General features: G+C 37.9%; 2 protein-coding genes and 1 long non-coding RNA gene across 4 annotated transcripts in view; 1 reads left to right on the top strand and 2 right to left on the bottom strand.

Moving 5' to 3' along the window:
• The window catches only part of LOC5570339 (triple functional domain protein), a 298,245-nt gene extending 289,009 nt beyond the window's left edge, over positions 1-9,236 (bottom strand). Inside the window, exon 1 of one of the 2 annotated variants that reach the window (XM_021843783.1) lies at positions 9,100-9,236. The gene's annotated coding sequence lies outside the window, so the exon portion shown is untranslated. The remainder of the gene's footprint in view (positions 1-9,099) is intronic. The other variant, XM_021843781.1, reaches the window with a different exon arrangement.
• Positions 9,237-15,818: 6,582 nt separating this feature from the next.
• LOC5570344 lies at positions 15,819-16,705 on the top strand. Its single transcript, XM_001653123.2, has 2 exons — positions 15,819-16,003; positions 16,064-16,705. Exons 1-2 carry the CDS (start codon positions 15,934-15,936, stop codon positions 16,558-16,560), a joined length of 567 nt encoding a protein of 188 aa, XP_001653173.1. The 5' UTR covers positions 15,819-15,933; the 3' UTR covers positions 16,561-16,705.
• Positions 16,706-17,241: 536 nt separating this feature from the next.
• LOC110675510 lies at positions 17,242-17,854 on the bottom strand. Its single transcript, XR_002499559.1, has 3 exons — positions 17,682-17,854; positions 17,548-17,620; positions 17,242-17,489 (listed from the first exon to the last, which is right to left on the bottom strand). It is a non-coding gene; the product is annotated as an uncharacterized LOC110675510 (long non-coding RNA).
• Positions 17,855-25,584: the final 7,730 nt, after the last annotated feature.

The following is a 25,584-nucleotide window of genomic DNA, read 5'->3' as shown; positions in this document are numbered from 1 at the left end:
TATTTTCATCTTCGTGAACTGAAAGGAACTTTCAAGTGTGTCAGTATGCTTCTTCTTGAAAGTTTTTTTTTAATTTTGCGTTCTGTGCAAAAAAATATTATGCACCATTTTTTTTCTTTATTATTGAGATTTTCAGCCCTAGGCTGGTTCATCTCATCATGCACCATTCATTTCAATGCCTCATTTGGGTACCTAAGACCGCTTCATGGGCGTAAAAGTGAAATTTCATTTGGATTTGTGACAATATATTAAAATGAAAACTAAGTTTACCGATGATCTCAGCTCAATTTTGACGAAAATGCAGATGGGACTGATTTGCGATTCACGGCAGTATAAAGATCCGAAAATTCCATTACATTTTCTGCGCTTCTATCGGATCTGGATTTGCTTAAGGTGGTCAAGCTGCCCCACTTTCCCCTATACGAAATTTACGCGTACCAATGCGAATGTATGTGCTTATCTTAATTTCATGTGATAGTCAAAAAAAAATATAAAAAAAAAACCTAAACGTAGACTGAAGCGTTACGGCTCATACAAAACTTTACTTTTTTTCATACAAAAAGCGTTAAGGAGGAGGAACGCAAAAATTGTTGTTTCAAAAGAAAAAAAAAGTTGAACCAAAAATTAATTTTGTTGCACCACAATAAACCCAGCTGTCAAATTCAACAACAAATATTTTTGAACCAAATGTCGAGTTGTTATTGAAACAATGAAAGGCAATTATAAGCCGGCAAATAATACAGATATATTGTTGTAATGATACAGAATATATTTGATTTTAAAATTGTTTTCTCTGCGTGCGTTTAAAAAATGCGCGGAATTAGGAAATTTTGACAAGTGAAATCTGAAATTGTAAACTATGAAATCACAATTGTAAATTATGAATACAGTCTAGTTTATATTTTTCCCAAAATCTACAACTGATTTGCTAGCGATCCATTCATGAAGCTTTTTTGTTGATGCAGTATTCATTTTAATTAACTATTTGAATCGTTTTATTCATTAACTGCGCTGAATTACGGCACTTTACGGTAATTGATATAAATGATGAATTGATATATTTCATGCGAAAATGTCCAAGATTTCTGAATTAACCCTCTCTTTTCTATGGTAGCTCCAGAGTTCGATTGAATTTCGGCTAACTCAAGACAAACTGAATCGGATAAATACAATGCAGTAGTTACATAAATATGATTCTATACACATCAGATTAACCCACCACTCAATTAACTGTTTCAATACTAAAACTATAGATAAACAATCATTTTTCTATTGCAAAACTTTTTTTTTTGACTGGTTTTAAATAATTTAGCCCATTTTCATATTTGTTTAAGCATTTTTATGAAAACACTTCATTCGAATTTTAATTACCACAAACAATGCCTCAGGGATTCCAACAGGAGTTTCTTTATAGTGTATTTCTGATATATTTTCAAGAAAGCCCTTAGTCCAAGATTTTGTTCGGTCCTCCAAGACAACCGTTTAAAACATTTTGGAATATTCAACTAGAAACTACTCCAGATGCTTCCAAGGATTTCTTTAGATTTTCTACAAAACTGTCCTTCAGAATATCTTTAGGATTTTAACTAGAAATTTCCTTCAGGAATTACTCCAGAGATTGTACCTAAGATTTTTCTTCTTGAAAGTCATAGATTTCTCAAGCAAATTTTCAAGAAAATGTTCTAGAATTCTTCCAAGTGTTTTCCTTGTGTTTCTCCAAGATATTGGAATAAAGTTTTCCAGACGGCTGAGATATTTTTGATCAAAAATTCGTAACGTATTCCTAAAGCAAATCATACTCTTAATGAATAAGGATTTCTGAAAAAAATCACTCTTGAGGAAATTTTACAAGATTTTCTAGATTATTGCTAAGATAATTGAAAAAAAAAATCAATTGAATCTCTGGATAACATTCCGCAGGATTTTGTGAAGGAACTCCAGGAAAAAAACATAAAAATCCTTAAAAATGTGTAGGAATGATCATAAGATTTCTAAAAAAAAAAGAATGCTGTAGCTGGTGTGGAACATTACATAAACATTTGAATAATCCATGGGGATTTTTTGAGTAATTCATTAAAATATGTTTGGAAAAACTCCAGTAATCCTTGGATGAAATGCTGGAGCAATTCCTGGAAAAAAAATCTGGAGAAACTTAATAATGAAACACAGGTTGAATTAAAGAAAATATTTGAAATGTTCTCAATAGATTCACTCGAATAAAACATTTTTGGAGCATTCCTTGGGAATATCCGTAGGATTTTTTACGAAAAACTTTACAACTAACCTTTGAGAAGTTTCTTGCAAAAAAAAACTGTGGAAATCTTTGGAAGATTTTAGAGATTAACGACTGGTGAATTCGGTTGAAAAGTTAGTGACAAAATATCTGAAGGAAGTCCCAGGATAGTCTTTGGAAAATTGTTCAAAGTAATCCTTGAGAAAATTACAAGAGGTAGCTAGTTGAAGTGCTCATGGATTTCCTGAAGCAATCTGTCACCTAAGGACGTTCCGATACTTCTGATATATCGGAATACTGCCTCTTAGACGTAAATGACGCATCCTTCAGCAGTTGGAAGATACTAGTTACACCCAGCAGAAAACTCGCCTGATTGTTACGCAAAATCGACGTACATAAAAATTGTTTAACGATCTGACATGCTCTGAAAGCGTGGACGAGAGTTGCAGAGACCTCTGCTTGCTCTAAGTGAAAACAATTGTTTCTCAACATATAATATATGTCTTGTTTAAATATGTACAACAAATTAGATTTGGAGAAAACCCAACTGTTCGAATTATACTAGAATGTATGTAAACAGAAGATATTTATGTAATTGTCGGTCAAAACAGCAAAAATCTTGAGTATACAAACATGTTTCTGTCGGGTTTTAGGAAACTAAACGGCAGGCACTAAGTGATGTAGGAATTTCGCTCCATTGGAATATATCTTATGATATTCCGATATGGTTTAGGGACAAAATGTCGAAAGACAAAACGTCGAAACCCAAAACGTCGAAAGGGACAAAACGTCGAAGAGTCGAAAGCAGTCATTTTTCAAGCGTTGCCAAGGAAAAAATAGTTGCGATGCAAACGATGTTGGAAACAGCAAAATATTCAATTTTTCATCAGAGTAAGCAGGGACTCTGATGAAAATTCGAAAATTTTCAGAAATGTCATTTCTGGCCAGAGAAGAAGCATTGCAGCGGATGATTGAAAATTAAGCCTGAGGTAAAAGTAGGTAAGCTTTCTTTTGTTTTTCTTCAGGACTCACATAACGGCAGATGAATGGTCCTTGGCAGTGAACAATTCTAACTTTACTTCTACTACTCGTAGACGAGCAAAATTTCCTTTCCACCAAAGCGTGAGTGTAGGAACTCCAACAATTTTGTATATTTGGGGCGTAAGCCTTTCGCTTAATATGGTTATACTTCAAAATAGTTTTTTATCTAAATAAGCTCAATTGTTTTAATTAGGTTTGTAAATAATATGAAGTTAAAAAACTTCTCAAAAATCAATGCAGCAATAGTTTGAAGGAGAATTGGATTTCCTTCTGGTTGAGCTATTTGGTGATAAATAGTATATTATTTATTCTTAAAAAAATAAACTCATTTTGTTGTAGAATTAGTGACATCAATTTAATCAAATTTACAACTGGATTTGAGACATTTAGATGATTCTTTATTCTTTGAAAATTCACTCAATCTTCTTTCAAACAAGAATAATTGATTCAATTTTTTTTTTTGTCAGTAGCGATAGGGGTAGTACTGGGACTCTTAATCTGCCCTAAGCTCTTTCCCAGCATTTGCTTTTATAAGCCTCTATTGCGTTCATCACACAGACGTTCCTAAGCAATGTTGCTCAAATGGTCACTGTGTACGCTAGCAGCAATCAGCCCTTGCCGTAGTTTTGCAGTCTAGTAGTTCAGACTACTATCAAACTATGATAAGGCCTGAAATGCTACTAGAGTGGTTAAAGTGAAGAACGAAATAGTTTAATTAAAAGGTCTTCATTCCCCATTTCATTTCATCACTCTCTATCGTCACTTTTATTTTCGACACTATCACGTATATCACCGATTATCACTCATCAACTTTCGTAATACACTTCAGATACACTTTCCATTATATCACTTTTCACATCACACCATTTTCATATAAATTCATTGTTATCACCATTTACCATCTGTTAGCATTACTAAAAAAATCAAAAGATATTCAATTTAAATGTATCATTATTTTTATTGCTGTAGAGTCATTACTTCTCAAACTACGATTTAGCACTATGATCAAGAAAGTTACAGTAAAAAAAATCACTTTGATCCATTCTTCTGCACTCGCTGTCATTATTAACACTTTTATCATGCACGTTTGAAGAACTAGGCAATAAAGTTTATATTCAGAGAAATGATTGCACAATGTATTATTAAAACAGTAGAGTTCACATCATTATTATAATATTTCTAACAAAACTATTAGAATCACTTACACTTTCATTTTCAAATTTTCATCGCCATAAATTTTATTATAAAATCACTATTAGCACCTTCACAATCACTAAATTTAATAACGACGAGTGTAACGCACAGTTCCACCAAACACCCATTTTTTTTTTGCATTATAAAACGATTGATCACACGTTGGCTTCGAAACTTAACCACCATTGCTGATTAGTAGAAAGGATGCTACAGCTCGTGTAAACGAATTGAAACATCAAACAACCAGCACTGGTTTATAAGTAACTAATGAGCCCTGGCGGTCCCTCCGTTCGAAGAGGACCTGATAATATGCCGAAACATATTAACAGATCCTCCGCCTGAATGCAGCCGTTTCATGATAAATCATGAACCGTTGGAGGTGTGCCAAAGTATTGGGAAGGTGATATGTTTCACAGACGGGTATTATTGTGGTCCACCTTCTACTTTGGCACCGTCAAACCCTGTGATCGTGGCCAGGGAAGAATAATTGATTCAATTTATTATTTTACTTTTCGGGAACAGAAATTCTTTATCAAAATACCGTAAGTTTTTAATATGTAGTATTGAAATGACTTCTATACATTTGACGCACTGATTTATTTGTAGAGCATGTATATTGTTACATCGTAAAAACTACAAATAGTAAGAACAATGCAAGCATCAATTGATAGTTTAATTTCAAAACACGACCCTTGCAGCCCCCTTCCAAAGTTTGCCTAAAAATAGCACTTCGACAAGAGACTCTAATAATCATTTTAGAACCTGAAGATAAATCGAGGGAGTTAGAAACAAAGGGATGTGAGTGACAGTAAGTGTAAGTGTTGGACGAAAAAAATCACCCAAAAATACCATTGGAAAGCTTGGAAACTGTTTTTTTTTAGTTTTTTGTATATATAACTGAAAACCGACCAAAATGTCATTCACAACCTTTTGCGTTTGGGTCCCTCAATAAAAAAAAAACTTGTACTATTTTGACATGTTTTGGTTATTGTCAATTAGATTTTATTTTATAATCTTTTCCAAAACAATCAAAAAATTGTAAAAAGTAATAACATGGAAAAGTCATATCTTTAGCTACTCTAACTGTTCAAAACATTGTTTAATTTTTGAATTCTACGTTACATTTTTATCTTTACTCGTTTTTTTTTTCTTTTTAACGTTTTGCCTTTTCGACGTTTTCTCCCTTCGACATTTTGGCATTCGACGTTTTGACATTTTATTCTTTCAACGTTTTGTCCTTACGACGTTTTGGCTTTTGGCATTTTGTCTTTCGACATTTTGTCCTTTCGACGTTTTGGCATTCGACATTTTGTCTTTCGACGTTTTGTCACCCAACCTTCCAATATATCGTTATTTTCATTTTCATTTTGCAGCGTTTGGTGGGGCAATGAGAGCGCAAGTCAGTCCAAAGCCGGGGGCAGGGATAGGTAATGGCCGTAATAGTCTATGCGGACCACTTGAACACCATCGGAAATGATAGGAAGGGTTGGGGTAGGGTATAGGAAATTGGAGAAGACTTGACACAGTAATGCAATTAATGCTGCAAAATGTAAATGTGCTGAGAGCAATTTAATTTAAGTTTTGAAGTTTGGTTTGATTTTTTAAAATTTCAAACAATTGTACAAGTAAGAAAGAATGAGCTGATCGCTTTACATAAATTTAATAAACAACAAAGTAATAACAATATGAGAGTGATGCTAAGAACTGTTGATGGCACGATGCGACGCTTTAGGAGCTTTTGATAATGATTGAACATTACTATAAAGAACGCAATTCAATTGATGGTGACAACTGTACAAACTTTATCTGTTTTTATCATGTACAGATATAAAATTATAATTCAGTTCACTGATTGGCGGTGCTGATTTATATAAAAATATTTGATATTATTGAAATGAAATGTGTTACTTACTCATGATGGTCATACTTCCCTGACCCGAATTATTCTGTTTTGAGCATCCTTTTCGAAGCTATTCTATCCAGGTATCCATGTACTGCTTTCAATCCTGAAATTATTCTTATTGTGCATGCTCATGCATTATATTAGTGATGCTCATAATCATGCAACAGATAAGAAGGAGAGAAAAAGAGAATATAGGAACAGTGATTAGTAATGAATAATTATGTAGTTTTGTTAAAATAATAAACAATTAAACAGTAGTAATGAATAGCTTTTAAAATGACTTTGCAGCATAGCTGAGCCTTTCGGATCGTAAGACCGATGTATAAAAATAATTTGTTTCGAAATTGTCCGCGTGGTCTTCTAGTGCCCCTATTAGATAAGAATCAATCATAGACGTACATACCGAATGCTCGCCATGACCCTATGACCAACATTTGTATATGTATAGCCTTAGCTGATGTGGCTTTTCTAATAGGTAGTTCTTTCACTCATTGATTGTCTTCAAAACCTTGTCAAGTATAGAAAATTGATTTTATTTCATTTATTACTACATTGAAACTACATTGTACTTATTGAGTATTAGGTATTATTTTATGTTTAGCACTATTTATATTATCAAGGCCAGAATTCCCAGTGAGTGAAGAATGTTATAGTACTAGAACACCATAGAAGATCGCTAAACATTACCTAATCATGGAACGGCTTTTTGCTCTATTATTTTAAGTAGATGCTATTGATCTCCCTTTGCTCCTATCCGCAACCCGGTGCACGCGCCCTGTTGGTTTTCGAAAACCTCGTAGAAGATTACAAACCGTCAATGGCATTCCCAATTACTACCCCACATTGCACATTCAAGGGTCTGACTGTGCTTCTAACCCACCCTCAGTTTGTAATCTTCTCGCCAGTTTGAAATTATATTTTCCCGAAGTGAAAGTAATTTTGATGAATGATAGCCGTAGTGCAGTAGTTTAACCAGAATCTTTAGGTCAGAAGATAAAATCTAAATTTTGTAATAAAAAGGTTGCCATTGCTTTGAAATTCACCCAACATCTAATCAAAACTACTAACAACAGCGATCAATTATCAAAATTCATCGCTCCCTGGAAAATATAATCCCAAGCCCAGGGAACCTTCCAATATATCGTTATTTTGAATCAATATATCGGTGGTATCAATACTTTGTTGCGATTATCGTATCGAATCAAAAATATCGATATTTTGAGAAATCGCTACATCCCTTAAGGAGTATTCCAGAAAGAATCTCTGTATAAATCATTAGAATTCCTGAAATATTCTTCGGGATCGGAGAAAAATATCATTAAGAACTTGAACTAAGAACGCTTGAAAGTATCTGAAGGCTCTAGAATTTTTCACCTGGATTCACTGCAAGTAGATTAAGACAAACAAGTTACTTTAGAGACCATTTTGATTCAAATAGACTTGAGATGCCTAAACAATAGACTTTTTAGAGACCTGCATTAAAATACTGACCAAGATTCTAAAAAGACACCTGGCTTGCCTGAGAAATGTACTATTTTTGTACCAGTTGTAATTTTTACAAAATTTATTATTTTTGTAGAATATACGAAAACCATTTCTATAAAAAAAAATGGGATGTTGCCAATAAAAGTGAATCGACTGTGATAGTTCAGTTGCAATTTGCGTAAATTGTCCAATTTGAAATATGCATAAAGTGTTCATAATTAACATTAACAATGCTAATCTTCTCATGTACTTGTAAACAACTTTGTATGGAATTTCAAATAAATATTTTTAACTAGATTTTGTTAAAACTTTAGGTACATAATTTTCTGGGGAACGGTTTTCTAGGGAATGTTATAGAATACAAGAATAATTTAATTATTAAGAGAATATTAATGCTTGATTAAATGGTGATTATCTGTGAATTAAATTTTTTTCTGGCAAACTGTCAAACATTATCACATTTTAGAGTACTTGTAGGGCCATTTCCCACTTTAGATGAACTTTAATTATAATACAGCAATGCTAGCTCAATATACACCGTTTATTTGCATAAATTGCTGCATGGTTGCTTAGGATAATAGCATATTTTTTTATTGATTATATATAAGTAAACCTGTAGATTTTTTCGTATGTTTGTAAAAATAAACCATTGATTAGAAGCTAAAAGCTAAGCTATTCCAGACTAATCTTTATATTTGTCTTGCCCTGAACAAACTTACATATTTATCGAAGTAAAATTTAATTTAAAATAATTACTTCTTTGACGACACATATAAAGAATAGTCAATATCAACAATGTTTTTGGACAAAAAATCGATCAAGCTGATAAAGTAAACTTGTACAATCCGTAGTGACCATCGCTAACAAAAACTTCCCCCTTGAACCGCCAATGCACAGTTTCTTCGTACACCAACACTGAACCGTCTTCCAACCGAACGGCAAAACGGCATTATAAACCAACCAGCCAAAATAATAACGAAGAAAATATCGGTTTGGAAAGAAGAATCTGCTGTTGATGTTGATGAGGGGTGTGTTTTGTGGGCAGGTTTCCTGAAGGGGAACTGGAGCTGGAGAGCAGAGCGCAAGTTGAACAACGAAAAAAAAACTCTTCTCCGACTGTCTTCTCGTCTTTTGTTGCAAGTCGCGACGACGATACGATTTTTTCGAGTCGATTTTCACTACCGAAACGCAACGGAAAACACATTATTCCACGCACATTCCATCCCCGATCGTATAAACTTACTTTTCCGACACAATTCACGCCGATTTGGATAAAATTTTGCACAAGAAAAAGCCAATTTCAGCCAGACGACGGGAAACCCATCACGAAGAGATTCGATTCTCCATCCGCTTTTTCACGCACTCGCGAGAGCTTTTTCTTCTTCTGCCTCCCTGCGCTCTGTTTTGTGCGCGTTACTGTCAGTTGACTGGTCTAAAAAATGACATCAAACACGCATTTTTGGGCGAGTCCGGTGGAAAAAATATGCGGACAGTTTTATGATCGAACACCGTACACGGAGAAATCAAACTACCCAAAATATAAGTTCTTTTTACTCAAATTTGGGTAAACTGCATTTAGTTTTCACCCACGGTTGGGTTGTTTTGCCTCTCCCGCAACAGCAATGTTGTCGAAAACAGAGAGAGATGCACCGACCCAGCGTCGAAGTTCAATGGAATAAGCCAAATTTGGGTTCTTTCGAGTTTACCTAACGTTAAGTTGCTTTTACCCATCACGGAGACTTCGAAAGCTAACGCTGGGTAGATTTTTTTTGCACTGGGTTGTTTGTTTTGCCGTTGTCAAATGAAAACAACCTAACGATAGGTATATATTATGGATCCGACAGAAATAGGGACAAACATTTTTCTTTAAATATTGTTTTTCTCAATCTACAAGCGTCGCGACTAATATTTGAATAGTGCACTGCGTTCATAAACTTCGTAATAATGCAGCGCCACACATGTCATTATGACAGTAATGTCGGGAACGAGTCACACGTCGCGTGTCCCACACCCACGTTCCGATTTGGTGGGCGCGCGACAATATCAGTTAACACAAATTTGGGTTATCCCACGGAAGAGCCGAATTGCGTCAAAAGAAGTCAAAGTTGGGTTGATTTGCGGCTCCGTGTAAATAATACAACTAAAGCGTGCACTGAAACAAGCGTTGAAGTAATGAAAACCATGAACAAGTTTTTAAATTTACTATTCCAATCACGATTGAGTTATCAAGAGCGCTTTTTATTTACGTTTTGGTCCCTCTCGATCCAACCGCATCGATAGCCGAGCGGTAAGCGTTCGCCCTTGACAATCGCAAGGGACAGGGAAAGCAAATTATACCCAAAATATTAGTTTAAATCGAGGAGCATGACAAAATCTACAAAAATAATTAAAAAATGTTTTTGAACTTAAACAAACCAAAAACATTTCTAAAATTGAGTAAATATGTGTTTTTGGCCTAAACTTAAGCGTATGGCACTAAAATTGGGACAGGGCTTTAGGACCCTATTGAGCAACCCATTTTTCCGTATCCACTTATCCGCGAGCGGGAATGGCGGCTAGTGGGTGCTGCTTGATGGTGGGTGGGATTCAAAATTTGACGTTTGTTGGAGGTCGTCAAAGCAAGTTTCACCTACCGGAGACAGCAGTCTTGTCACCCAGAGGAGAAAAAGAAGCATCTATCGGAAAGTAAATTTGGCAATTGCCTTAAACCATGATAGGTGATGATAGTTTTGGAAAAAAATGTAAATCTAAATGTGTAAATATATTTTAAAATGCATCCCGGAAACAGTGTCCTTGCACAGATTCCCATCCTATCCCAATAAGCAAACAGAGCGACGCCGATGGTACAAACAAGCTAGGATCACCCATGAAAATGAATGAATTCTCGAGCTATCCCGATGCTACGTTCCTGCGGAACACATATTTCTAAGGAACAGGATGTTCAGAGAGTGTAGGTTCCGGATATTTTTATTTTTATTTATTTATTTGTATAACTCAACTGACAATTTGTCTTATTGAATATCTTAAAACTATCTTGACCAACAAACAAACAAAAATCGTACTAGCAAAACAAAACATGTTCAAATAAAACATATTCACTGCACCACTCAACACAATAAATATCACACACATTCTAATCTTTCAACATCATCTAATTGGGTCCTAAAATTTTTAATGAAATCTTGTTTTTATTTAATAACACGAAAAAGCATGTTACTGTAACTACTTTAGCAATTTTTCACGCTCAAATAATGGCTATATCATGTTTAAACTTTAATTTAAAAATTTGGTCCATAATGAACCTTGACACTTTTGATCATGTTTGACGTTCGCTTAGTCGACAAAAACACCACAGGGGTTTTAGTTCGACCACTGGGGTTGTTCCTATCTGACATTTCGTAAGGGACACGGAAAACAAAATACACCCAAAATTTGAGTTTAAGCCAAAGGATGTGACAAAATCTAAAAAAATGTTTTTTGGGTTTAAACCAACGGAAAACATTAGAAAATTGAGTAAACATGTGTTTTTGGCCTAAACTTAAGCGTTTGGCACTAAAATTGGGACAGGGCTTTAGGACCCTATTTCAAAATTTTTAACATCAAACAAACGCGAGACTATAAACTAGAAAGATGTAATGTTTACAATTACGGACGCCAAGTTTCATTGTGCCTATTAATAAATTCCCTGAATTTAATTTTCACAGGCCACGTCGATGAATTAAGCGCATTAGTTTTCCATTTCTTACTCAAAACAACTTTAAAAGAAACAAAGTCGAGCACCCTAGTATTATTCCAATTTTTCGTTAATTTAGTAACATCCAATCGTTCGGGTTCAGATACACCAAGACAGCGGGAAACCATACTACGAACGTCCCATTCGGTGGCACATGGATCGATGTTCGATAGAAATAAAGAGAAATTATCTTCGTTTGTTGTAGCTCGTACATGTTGTAGATTCTCTTCATCGGTTAGTTCGGCGGCAATACATCCATTTGTTCCATTGCAGAGTGTAGGTAACGAATTTGGAGTGCTGTGCAGAAGTTCAGCATCATCCGTGGTCGAGGTCGTGGATAGAAGTTTCGAAAGAGTAGCTAGAATGTCAGTCACTGTGTTTTTGAGCTCCTGAACTTCATTCTCAATCGTTTTCGTGTTCTTCACATCGTTATCAGAATAAGGCCGTATACTATCTCTCATCTTTCGGAACTTATCCATGCACGCATCACTAGAGTGGTTCAAAAAATCGTTTTTGCTCCACACCGCTCATTCGATTCTAGATCAAATTCTGAGTGTCCTCCCAAAGTTTGAGCTTATTTGGATGAAAACTGAGACTGCACAAGCCCTTTAAAGTTTATATGGGAATTACTATGGGAAACGCAAGCAATTCATTCAATCGGTCATAGTGTTTGCCCATGTGCTCTTGGGGATAAGAGCCACGTTGATACTGTGAGATACATTTATCAGCTACAACTTTGCCGAAGACCGTTTTCAAATCGGACGCCTCAGTAATTAGTTATTGATTTATATCCAGTCATAAATTCTTCAGCAGTGCTCATTTAACTTCTGAACAGGCAACATTGCTGCATCTGGCGCGAAAGATAGCACGTACAAATCATGGCTACTATGTTTTACTGCATATATCCAGTGATGCTTGCAGAACAGCCCAATAATTATAGCCAAAGTTTTACAACTCATTCAAAAATCAATAACTAATTACTGGGGCGTCCGATTTAAAAACGGTGTTCGGCAAAGTTGTAGCTGCTTTTTATATCTCACAGTATCAACGTAGTTCTAATCCCCAAGAGCACATGGGCAAACACTATGACCGATTGAATGAATTGCTTGCGTTTCCCATAGTAATTTCCATATAAACTTTAAAGGGCTTGTGCAGTCTCAGTGTTCATCCAAATGAGCTCAAACTTTGGAAGGACACCCAGAATTTGATCTAGAATCGAATGAGCGGTGTGGAGCAAAAACGATTTTTTGACCCACTCTAACGCATCACACATCCACAAGATATTCTGCGAGCATGTGAGAACTTCTAAATCTTCTTCTTTTAATCCAACGCATTTGATATGGAAGAGACCAGCACAATCCCCTTCGCATACTGTAAACAAATCCACATGCGCATCCACACATCGAGAACATTTTTTGCAATCTCTGTTTTCCTCCATTGCTGATCGAGAATGGATTGTCTTGTCGTATATCACCTCGAAGTTAAATTTGATTTGCAGGATTTACTCAGCACTCACGCCAACTTCACAAGGAGCGAAAAGACGAGTGATCAAACTTGCTTTAGTTACAGTCGGCACAACAGCAAACTAATTAAATACAGCACAGAACAAAATTCGAAACGACTTAACCGTAATCAACGATCCAACTTATGCTACAAGAAGAGTGTTTTGTTTTACGAGAGGAGCTTGGTGAGAAAGTTGTTGTTATAGCTTCTGAAAGCTTGAATTCTTACGAAATTGATGTTGGCTTGGTTGGGCGAATTCCTGGTTAAAGCTAAGTATGCTGTTTCGCTCAAGAAAAGTAAAGAAATTCCTTGACTGAAAGGGTCAAGAAATTTCCTACAGAGAGCCCCCTTTGAAGTGACATTTCTTCTCAACTGCGTACTGCGATCAGAAAAAAGTGATTTTCTTGACCATTTCTTGGGAGAAATTTTCCACGCATCGAGATAGGCGATTCCTTTTCTTGTCAGTAGCAAACCGGCCTTAAATATAAAAAATAAATTTTCTTCGGACAGTGTGCTCACTTTAGCAGTTGGTATTTCAACAACTTTTCTACGACGGAATTCCAATTGTTCAAGTTAAACTTCTATCAAAACGTACCGCTCTTTCACATTGATATTTTGCAAACATCAAACCCAGCGTGGACAAAATTTTTACTGGTGGGTGCCCTTGCTTTGACGACCTCCAACAAACGTCAAACTTTGAATCCCACCCACCATCAAGCAGCAGCCACAAGACGCCATTCCCGCTTGCGGATAAGTGGATGGAAAAGTGACAACTCCATTTGATTTGTACGACAGGCGTTACAAAGGTTATAAAATCTTCTACAGCAACTCCCGTTTGAACTGTCTACAACTGCGTAATGCGATCAGAAAAGAACGCATTCGTAATATCGGTAGGGGAATCATTCCTTGACCATTTCTTGTCCTATCCTTTTGCACAGTACTTATGATTACCGTACCGTGTGAAGTTGAATGAATGTCACAACATCAAGTATATTTTTAAGTACAGTCGAATTTCATTAGTTGCACTATTTTTAAGTGGGCTACGTTTTAATAGGGTCCTAAAGCCCTGTCCCAATTTTAGTGCCAAACGCTTAAGTTTAGGCCAAAAACACATGTTTACTCAATTTTTCAATGTTTTTCGTTTGTTCAAGTTTGTCAAATTAAAGTTTAAACATGATATAGCCGTTATTTGAACGGGAAAAATTGCTTAAGTAGTTGCAGTAACATGCCCTTTCATTAAAAATTAAAGATTTTTCATTAAAAATTTTAGGTCCCAATTTTAGTGCCAAACGGTTAAGTTTAGGCCAAAAACACATGTTTACTCAATTTTTAAATGTTTTTCGTTTGTTTAAGTCCAAAAAATATATTTTTATGTTTCTTTAGATTTTGTCACACCCCTTGCCTTTCAAATTTTCGGGTGTATTTTGTTTTCCGTGTCCCTTCCAAAATGTCAGATAGGAACAACCGCAGTGTTAAAACGGTTAAAACTAAAAGCCCTGTGGTGTTTATGTCGACTAAGCGAACGTCATAACATGATCAAAAGTGTCAAGGTTCATTTATGGACCCAATTTTGAAACTAAAGTTCAAATATGATATAGCCGCTATTTGAGCGGGAAAAATTGCTAAATTAGTTACAGCAACATTTTAGGACCCTATTTATCAATGTTGGTAGTTTTGTTTTTTTTTTGTTTTATGTTATTTGACAGCTCGAAACTCAGCCCGATTAGTGAAAGTCTTTCACTAATGGTGGTAAGCTCCATCGAAGTTAATAGTGGGTTTCACGCCCAATGGTATGGGTACCCTAGTGTAGATGTAGTTGTGAACCTTAGAGGAAAACAATATGCACTCAGTCTCGAAAAACACGCAGAAAACGGGTTTAAATTTTTCAAATTGGGTAATATTTCCATATGCATTTTGGTGAGTCTGGAAAGCGTGTGCAAGTTTCTTTGAGGAAAACAAAAACAAACTGTGTATGACGAGCGTATGCTAGTCTTCGTGTGTTCAAATGTCACTAAGCTCTATACGCGATTGGCGTATTAACTTCGATGGAGCTTACCGCTATAAGTGGGCTACAGGCTTAGTGCAACGAACGAAAGTTGACTGTACTTAGGTCTAAGGGCCGATTTCTTCACCTTTGCTTAGGCCGTAAACCACGTTTACCCATATGATTAAACTAGGTTTAACGCCTAAGCGGGGGTGAAGAAATCGGCCCTAATTCACAAGTTTCATAACGCAAAATATGGCCAATTTCAACACACACACCCCCTCAGAACGCTTTTTGTAAGAATGTTTTCCGAATTTTGTATGACCTGTAACATCTTAAAGACACCCACCCATACTTCAGCGTTATGGAATATTTGAATGGGCCCTTATGATCCAATGAGAATATATACTAAGGTGTGGAAGAAGAAGCAATGGCTATGAATTAGTAAAGAGAAAAAATGCAAACAAAAATAACTACGTCACTAATTTACACGGCTTCTTATGGGAGCTCGCTCGCTTGTAGTTGTGAAACATTTTGCACCGTACACGGATGTCACGCACACTAAATGTCTTCTTCCTCACCTCGGTATATATTCTCATTGCTTATGATCATACCAGCCATAAATATTGACTCATGTCATCCTTCTGTGCGAATCTCCCCGGAATCGATTTATTTTTACTGTGTAATTTGGGTAATTTTTTTTTTAATTTTGGCTAATTTTACAACATTGTGTTGGCTTCGATTTTTGTTTGTTTTCAAAACATTGCGCGAAATTTTACAACCGGCGGTTAAAAACAACAAAGTTAATCCGTTTCATAAAAATTTTGATTTAAAAGTGTTTTACGTTTCCATTTGAAATGGATCAAGCAAAAGTGGAATATGAACTGCAACATTTCAATTTCTGCTCCGAGGACATCATTGCCGAAAGTAGTTTTTGTGTGAGTACTGACTTTCTTGTGCCTTATCGTATGGCTTTTGCTTTTCCAGATCAGCTGTTGGTGAAATCGCTCATCCAGCAGACACTGATTTCCTTCACGGACGAATTTATCGCCAAGCATAAGATGTCCGCTGAGGAAGCAATGGAAATGCGGTCCCACTGTTACCCGGCCGCTAGTGAAATGTTTGCCGAGTGTGGTCCAAAGCTGGAGGAACTGAGCGAGCTGTATCGGAGAACTTTTAATATTCCGGACAATATTCTACTGCCGTCGGATTTGATGCACCGGAAAGGTTACACCGCGGACCAGGTGGAATCCCTGCAAAGTGTGGCAAATGGGTTGGAACGGCAAATTCGACAGGACGGGGTGTTCCTGTCGATGCTGGAGGAGGAAATCAAGCTGCACGAACGGTTGGACAGTTGCGTGGAAAGCGGGGAGCAGCTGATGGAACTGGCCGAAAGGTACCGGCAGATGGAAATCGTCCCGGCCGAAGACTGTGCCGTCGTGCAGGATCTGGCCGATTTCATGAAGAATGTGATGCAAATGTGAGTACCTACTATTATTCTAGATATGTTTATGTGTAAGATTTTTTGTGCGTTGGATAAGAATGCCTGAATGTTATCGAATTTCCTGATTGGATCAATCGATAGTTCATTATAGGAATATTAATTTACATTAAACGGTTCTTATGAAACAAGAGGCTTGTAAACTTTGAAAGAAACATCCGTATGCGGCCACAAAACAAAGCCATGTTGAAGATGTCTGGGTTCAATTCTCGTTCGGTTCAGGATCTTTTCGTAATGGAAATTTTCTTGACTTCCCTGGCATAGATATCATCGTACCTGCCACACAACATATGAATGCAAAATCGCACCTTAGAGAAAGAACTAGACGGACTAGGATTGATGAAATGATCCTAGTCTTAAAGAAGGACACCAAGCAAAAGGATGCAGTCTATAAGCAACTGGCACAAGAAGTACTTGGCGACGAGGTTGATGTGGAATCCCTGCCTGCAGAAGCGACTCTCCAGTGTAAAAATCTGGATGCGGTCACCGATGCAGCGGAGATCTCGGGTGCCTTCAAAGAGCAGTGCGACATCGACGTAGACAGTAAGGTCATCCATCTTGAAAAGGGCCTGCAGGGCACCCAGGTGGCGTCGATCAGGCTGCCGGTTCTTCTTATTCTTGGCATTACGTCTGTTGGCGTTAAGCCAACGGAACGAGAGGGATAATTTCCGCGATTATAATCTCCGCAAGTTAAACACGAGAACTGGGCGTAATTCAGCGGACGATTATAATTCTCCTATTGAAAAAGGTTTCAAGTACATGGTTTTAGTTTTGGCGTTGCGCAAAGATTTAGAATTGTACAAATTTCATGTAAATCGTTGCCTGTACATATGTAAATAGTATATAGTTTAAGACTTACGTTTAGTCCCTTACGTAGCTTCGTCTGTGTTCAGTGTTGTCGTTGGTCGAATTCTAATAATTTTATGATAAGTTTTAGATTTTGATTTAGAGGAATTCAATTTCTGCTTACCGTGATTTTACAATTTTAGGGCATGAATTTAAGGTTAAGAATAGAACTAGCGATACAGCTTTACAGCAAGTACCTATTTCAAGTGAAAATTCATTAATTTTAAGTTGAAATATAGTTTGATTGGTATACCATACCTTACTAAGAAGTTAATCTAATTTTAAGCAATATTGATAGTTTCATCTAATCTATATGTAATTTGAGCTGTCTAACAGCGTGCACTTCGTAAATATGTTTATCGTCTTTTTTTAGTTGTCGATCTGTTCTTCGTCTTACTGTTCAACATTCATACCTGTCATCAGAACTGTCAGTTCGTTACCTGTGTCTGGTCGTATCTGTCTCTGTAGAAGTGGCGCAAGGTTGATGAAAGATGCGCGCTGGCAGCAAGGTTGCCAACACTCCCCCCAGGTACGTCATCCACTTGGAGGACTTACTGTTCATCGCGCATGACATCTAGAACCGCCAGCTTGACCACTGGGCGTTCATAAATACCACTAGCAGTCCGAACTGTTGCTGATCTAACTTCCCCATCCTTGCTGAGTCGAGTCTCGATGATCTTGCCTTTTGGCCAACAGTTTCGTGGTAACTTGGGATCGACAATGATGACTATGTCACCAACTTTAACAGGAAGCTCGCATCGCGTATGCCATTTAGTCCTTCTTGTTATTTCTGGAAGATAATCCGTTAACCATCGCTTCCAAAATTGGTTGGCTATGTTCTGGGATGTACGCCAGCATTGACGTACAGCCTCGCTGCTATCATCTAGCATGGTGAGTGGTTTTGTTCCATTAGAACTTCCGAGTAGAATGTGATTTGGAGTTAAGGCTGGGTCAGCGTGGTTTTCAACTGCAACATGAGTCAGAGGTCTTGAATTCAAAGTATTTTCGATTTCGGTTAAGGCGTTTCGCAGCACTTCATCAGATGGTTTACGAGGTAAACTTAAAGATGTGAGATTTCTCTTGACACTGCGGATCAGCCGTTCCCAGCAACCTCCCATGTGTGGTGATGATGGTGGGTTGAATGACCATTTTGTATCCGGGCTAATAATCTCGTTCAAGATGGCTTCATTACTTAATTGCTCCGATATACGGGTTAACTCGCTGTTTGTCCCCACAAAATTTGTCCCTCGGTCGCAATATATATGATTAGGTATGCCACGACGCGCCATCATATTGCGGATGGCCATTACACATGAGTTTGTGCTGAGAGTGTGCACTATTTCAATGTGCACGGCGCGTGTAGTCATGCACGTGGCCAGCATACCCCAGCGTTTCTCAACCCTTCTGGCAATAGCTACTTCTAGTGGGCCGAAGTAAGCTATTCCAACGTGGGTAAATGGTCGAGTAAATGCTGCCAACCTTGCGACTGGAAGGTCCGCCATTATTGGTGGGCAGGGTTTCGCTAGTTCGTTCTTACATCGTTGACAATTTCGACGCATTTTAGCGTAACAGACTCGAATGCGCGGTATCCAAAACCTTTGGCGTACTTCGTTAACAACGGTCTCATTGTTGTAATGGTGATATTTTGTATGGTAGAAAGAGAGTATCAACGTGGTTATATGGTGGTCACGAGGCAAGATTATAGGGTTTTTAGCATCCTTCGATATAAAGAAACAGCTGGACGTTCGACCTAACACTCGAAGCATGCCTTGGTCATCTAACCAAGGACTGAGTTTCACTATTGAACTGCTTTTCGGCAACGGATTTCGTTTATGCAGCGCATTTAACTCTTCGGCGAAGGCTTCTTGTTGCGTTAGACGCAGTACACACAGTTCAGCTGCTTTTAATTCTTCAGAACGGAGTGCTCCTATGTGGTTTGGTAGTTTCTGCTTCTTTAGACGACAACTATTGATGAAGCGGTACACGAATGCCACCACACGAGTCAATCGTGTCCACGAGGAAAAGTTTTCGAAAATTAATGGAGGGGTTGGTACAGACAGATGCCCGACTAACGATGAACGGGCTTCTTCAATGGTTGACTTGTATAATGGCTGTGCCGGCCATTCTTCTTCGCTTTGCCATAAAAAGTCAGGTCCTCTGAACCATCGACTGCTGCTTGACAAGTCTGGTTGCGTTGTCCATTTCGTAGCATCATCTGCTACATTCAGTTTTGTTGGAATCCAGAACCACTCACTTGTTTCCGTAGTATCTAGAATTTCACTAACCCGATGGGCTACAAATGGTGAAAAGCGTCGATGATCTGAGTTTATCCAACAAATGACGTCGCGTGAGTCGGACCAAAAGTAGCGTTTTTTGAATCGGATGGACAAGGCCTCAGTAATACTTTGTGCCAATCTGATTCCTAGTACAGCGGCTTGTAGTTCGAGTCTCGGTATTGATTGAAACTTCAATGGAGCAACCCGGGTCTTAGAGGCAACGATGAGGCATTCCACTTGTTCTCCAGATGTAAAGCGGAGGAACGACACAGCAGCGAACGCAGTTTCGCTAGCGTCGATAAATGTATGGAGCTGCACATCACTTTCAGTAGTCAACTTACTACGGTAACAACGTGGAATCTGAACTTGTTCTACTGCTGGTAATATTCGAAGCCACGTTTTCCATTTTTCTAGCAAGTTATTGTTGATTTCGTCGTCCCATTGCACACCAGAACGCCAAATTTGTTGCAGGAGCACTTTTAAATATATGAGAAAATGTGCTATAAAACCCAAGGGGTCGAAGATGGTCATTAACACCCGCAATACCTCACGTTTTGTGGGTCGCCGTTGCCCTTTCAAAAGCGCTTCGTCGTACCGGTTCCACCCGACCTTGAAGGTGAAAGTATCGGACTCAGTACACCACCATAACCCCAACACCTTGTCCACAGACATTTCAGCTGATAGATCCAAACACTTCTTTGTCGCTTCGCATTCACCTAACGCCTTTATCACTGCTTCAGAATTGGATATCCAGTTGCGGATTTCAAATCCGCCCTGTGAGTGCACATATTTAACATCTTGTGCCAGCTGAATAGCATCTTCCTCTGATTCCACGCTAGTTAACATATCATCCACGTAGTGTTGCTTCGTAATAGCCTCTACCGCTTGTGGATATTGCTCTGAAAATCTGTCGGCGTTCATATTTTTAACATACTGAGCAGTACTTGGCGAGCAACACGCACCAAAGGTCATCACACACATTTCATATACGGCGGTAGTTCCATCCTCGTTGTTCCAGAAGAAGCGTTGGCAAGCTCGATCTTCTTCTCGTATCTGCACTTGATGGAACATTTCGCGGATGTCGCCAGTGATTCCAATCCGGTATTTCCTGAACTGAAGTAGGATCTCAAACAGTTAACATAGTTGGTCAGGACCTTTAAGAAGGGCAGAATTCAGAGAGACTCCGTAGGAGGTGGCCGCTGCATCCCACACAATTCGTGTCTTTCCAGGCTTGTTGATATTGACTACTGGGAAAACTGGTAGGTACCATGAGCGCTGTACTTGATGACTTTCTTCCTCTTTCTGCAGCTTTCGAATGTAGCCTTTTTGACGATAGTCGGCGATCTTCTGATTGAGAGTAGTTGCTAATTCAGGATCTTTCTGCAAGCGTTTCACTAGGAGGTGGTGTCGGTGTAGAGCCATTGGTCGATTGTTTGGTAGACGGATATCGTCAAAGCGCCATAGCAAACCAGTTTCGTATCTGTTGCCCTTGCGATTGGTGAGCGTAGCCAGTAACGAATATGCTCTTTGATCTGCGGAGGAGAGAAGCGATTGGCTTTGTTTAGCAACGCCCAAGCTATCAAGCGAAAAGTACTCCTTCATTGCTTGATGTAGATCCTCGTCAGAGGTCGTACGCTCTCCTACATGAAAGGAGTAATGTACCATGCTGGGTACGCTGTTTTCATAGCTTGCACCACACACAGTCCAACCTAGCCTTGTCTTAGTAGCTACAGGCTGATCTGGTTTCCCTTCGCGACACTGTAGTACTAGGGTGACATGAACGTGCTTCATTCCAATAAGAATTTTAGGACGTACTTGCTCGTATGATTCAATAGGTAAACCACGCAGGTGTGGATACCGTTTTCTCATTTCAGCCATGTTCAACGATTGATAAGGTAGTTGAAGCTCCTTCACCGTTCTTACTTCCTTCAATTTGAAAGTTCTCGATCCATCTCCGTCGCCGGTTATTGAGAGACTTGTAATGCGGGAGTCCTTCTCGCAGCGTTCAGTACCACCAGTCCACCGCAGATTCAGTGGGATTTCGGCCCCCTCTAGTCCAAGCTCATCAGCTAACTCATGGTCCAAGAGCGTTAATTCCGAACCATCATCTAAAAATGCAAACGTGTGGATTGATTTCTTCTCACTGTGGATAACCACTGGGAGGTAGCGAAACAATACAGAACTAGAGCTTGAACCATGGATATTACAACCATGACGTTCAGAGTCAGGAGTCGGACTTGATTCGGATGGGGAGTCAGCTGTTTTGCTAGTAGATTCTTGCTTATTTTTCTGTTCCTTATGAAGCAGTTGGTGGTGCTTGAATGCGCACCCGTCTTTCCCACAGACTTTTGCTTCGCAGTTGCCGCTATGTTTGCGTAGACATCTACGACATAAGCTGAACTCTTTCACTACAGCCCATTTCGATTCACGGGAAAGATCCAAGAACTGCTTGCATTTGGTAATACTGTCACAGTCAGCTTTGCACACCAAGCATCCAACTCTGAAGTTTCTCTGAGGTTCGCTTATATCGTGGGACGATGATTCCGACTCCAGATGTGCGTGAAGGAAACCTGTTCCTTTCCGAGCCGAACGTGTGTCGCTCCGAGTATTCCTACAATCTTGAACTCCTGGAATTGTCACGGAACTAGCTGCCTCAGCCAAGGAGTAGAGCCAATTCCCGAAGGTCGCCATGTTGACCTTTGAAAACATTAGGCGATGTTTGGCCCAATCGAGTTTAATTGACGGTGGCAGCTTGCTGACTAGCTGATGTAGCAATGACACGTCATACATGTGCTCTTCCAAGCCACAAGCATCAACGACGGAACAGAAATTTTGGACTTCTACAGCGAAGTCCATGATCGTTTCCAATTTGTCCTCTCGGAGGGCTGGCAATGAGTTTATTTTCTCTATCAGGGAGTGGACGATAGCTTCAGGTTGTCCAAACCGCATCCGAAGTGTGGAGATTACTCTGTTCACGTTCGATGGATGCATCAATAGACTTTTCACTGCATCGTACGCTTTCCCACTGAGGCATTTTTGCAATCTAGTTGTGTTCTCTCCATCTGTGAATCCACACATCGTTGTAGTGTTCGTGAACGCCGAAAAGAAGATAGGCCACTCGTCGGGTTTCCCTGAGAATAACGGCAAATCTTTCGATACAGCCTGACGTGCCGCAATCTGTTTATTTGAAAGCGGACAGAGATCCTCCACGTGATGAGAGCGGTGTTGTATGCTAGGTTCTTGCCGATGGACAATGCGGTCTGCGATTGTATCAGGCATTATAGCAGCTGACTGCTGCCGACAATGATAACAGGGTGTCTACTACCTGGAAAAACCTGGAAAACCTGGAATTATCAGGGAACCCTATCCAACCTGGAAAAAAACTGGAATTCTCAGGGAATTTCGGCTATACTCAGGGAAATTATTTGAAGCAGTAGAATATGGTAGAAAATGTCCTTTTTGTGGCACAACATATTTTCAATCAAAAAATTTTCGGCTGCGCCGCAATCAACCCAAATTTTTATTTTCAATCTAAATATCATTTTCAGTTATCTAAAATCGTTCTAAACACGTTTTGAGCGTTGATTTATTTTTATTCGCAAATCTATGAATTTTGGTGTTTGATTTTTATAATTTTTATTTTTGAACATCCCTATCCTTTTTCATTTTTTCTTGAAGCCTCTTCTAGTTACTGATTTTTAGCAATAATAACAATTTAAATTTTTACGGTACTTTTAAGAATATCAAATTTTAATTTTTTTCTGGATTTGTTTTTATTTTCCGTATAATTAACGGAAAAACAGGTTTAAAATTATTTTAACGTTCAACGCTCCGTCATCATAATCATAATTTAGACATGGAAGCAAAAAGATTGCCAAGTTGGGAAAGGCAAGTAAAGTTCCAGTTGGGTGTCGCATGAAAGTTGTCATGAGCATATGAAACATAGGTGTAAGCATTCCAAATTTTCTTTCAATTTTCTTCTGGAATACTTCCAGGAATGCTACCAGCGATTTTTCAATGATGCCTAGAAGAATTTATGCAGAACTTGGTTCAGAAAACTTTGGAGCACTCAAATGCTTCCACAAACGTTTTTTTCCAGAGTTAAAAAAAACCTGTAGTAATTTTCACAGAGATAACCCTGAAAAAAATCCTACTGATTATCCCAAGATTTCCTCAATATGCTGTTCCACTGATATTATCACCGATATCTCTTTTTATTACTTCTAGAAGATTTCCCACAGATCCTTCAGGTTCTTTTTTTTATTCCCGATTTTTTGAAAAAAAAAAATAATCGTTTTGACGTTTTTACAAGAAACTACAATTCCTACGCCGATTTTTCATTTATTTTAGGCATTTTCATTTGGATTCTTTTCTTAAATTCATTCACGATTACACTCTTGAATTGCTCCAGAAATTATTCAGGCATTGTTCGATGAAATATATTATAAATTTTTCCAAGAAATCGTCAAATATGAACTGGGATTCCTCCTCCAGAACTTTCTCACGGCATTACTCCAACATTTCATCAAAATATTATTGCTGTTGTTCAAAGATTTCTCTAAAAAAAATTCAATTAAAATTTCCAAATCTCCATGGCCTAAAACTCTTTCCAAGATTCCAGTTAAGGTGATTATAGAACGAAGCCACACCTCAAAGTATCAAGAGCACAAATCTTGAGAACCAAACAGCGTTCCGCGTTGAAAATTTATCCCATTGGTCACCACCAGCAATCAAGCAATTTGATTGATCTTCAACGCGAACTGTTGTCAGATTTTCCAGTCTTGTACAGCAATTATTACAGTTATTGCTCCGATCATTCATAGATAGTTTTTTCAGGGATTCAGTCCGAATTGCATCGAAGATTTTTTTTAAAACGTCTTGTACGACATTACTCAGAAATTGTAGTTGTAGTTATCTTAGCAATTTATCAAGAAAAAAAATCTAAGAGCCATTTTATCAAAAATATAGGAGTTCTTTTAGAGATGCTTGTAGAAATTCATCAAGATATACTTAGAACTCATACAAGTTTCAATAGAGGTTACTTTAGGATTTTCTTTAGAAATTCCTCGTAAATATTTTTAACAATTTTCTCCAAAACCATCTGAAAATTTTTCTTAACATTTCTCTGGAGATATTCCTGTATTTGAAAAGGTTTTCCTGAAGGAGTTTCGAATTATAGAAGGTGCTTTAATCGGAAATGTTGGAGGATGTCCTAGGGAAATCAATGGAATATTTTTGGCGAATTTGATGCTTTGTTGAAAAATGTCTGAAACGATCTTTGTATGGAATCTTCGAAGTATTTTCTGTGAAAAATTCCATATTAAATTTTCGAAGGTATTTAAAAGGTTTTTTTTTGTAAGAGTTACTTGGAAAGTTCGTGAAAAATCTCAAAACAAGCTCCTGAAGAGATCTTCGAAATAAAATATGAAGGAAACCAGTTAAACGAGCAGTAATACTTGTAATGTCACGAGGAATTACAAAAAGGTCTTAGTAATAATCTTATAATAAACATTTGTTAAACTTAGGTATCTAACTTTCATGTCGTGGTTCTTGTTAGGTTTCTTTTTGTATTCTAATTCATGTGATACCTCGTTTTGGCTGATGATTGTTTCTTTTTCCAAGCAAGAGGTCTCTAAAGTTCTTATTTTCAAGACGATAAGTCGCTACCAGCACTGAGTTTTCCAAGATATCAATCGGTAAAAAACTTTCTTCCGGGTACGTCGCTGATGTCTGATCTTAATTTCATTTTAAAAGAAGGCTATTTTTTCCTTAAGTTCGAATGGACTGTTTTTTATCTGACTTTGATGATTAACGGCATTTTCAAATCATTTGATATAAATCATTCGTGGAAATCAAGTAAAAATCACTAATATTTTCATGCTTTT

The sequence above is a fragment of the Aedes aegypti genome, chromosome 2, assembly GCF_002204515.2.
Source record: "Aedes aegypti strain LVP_AGWG chromosome 2, AaegL5.0 Primary Assembly, whole genome shotgun sequence".
NCBI classification, from domain to species: Eukaryota; Metazoa; Arthropoda; class Insecta; order Diptera; family Culicidae; genus Aedes; species Aedes aegypti.
The sequence above is the reverse complement of the archived record's forward strand: the minus strand, read 5'-3'. Positions and strand labels throughout refer to the sequence as shown.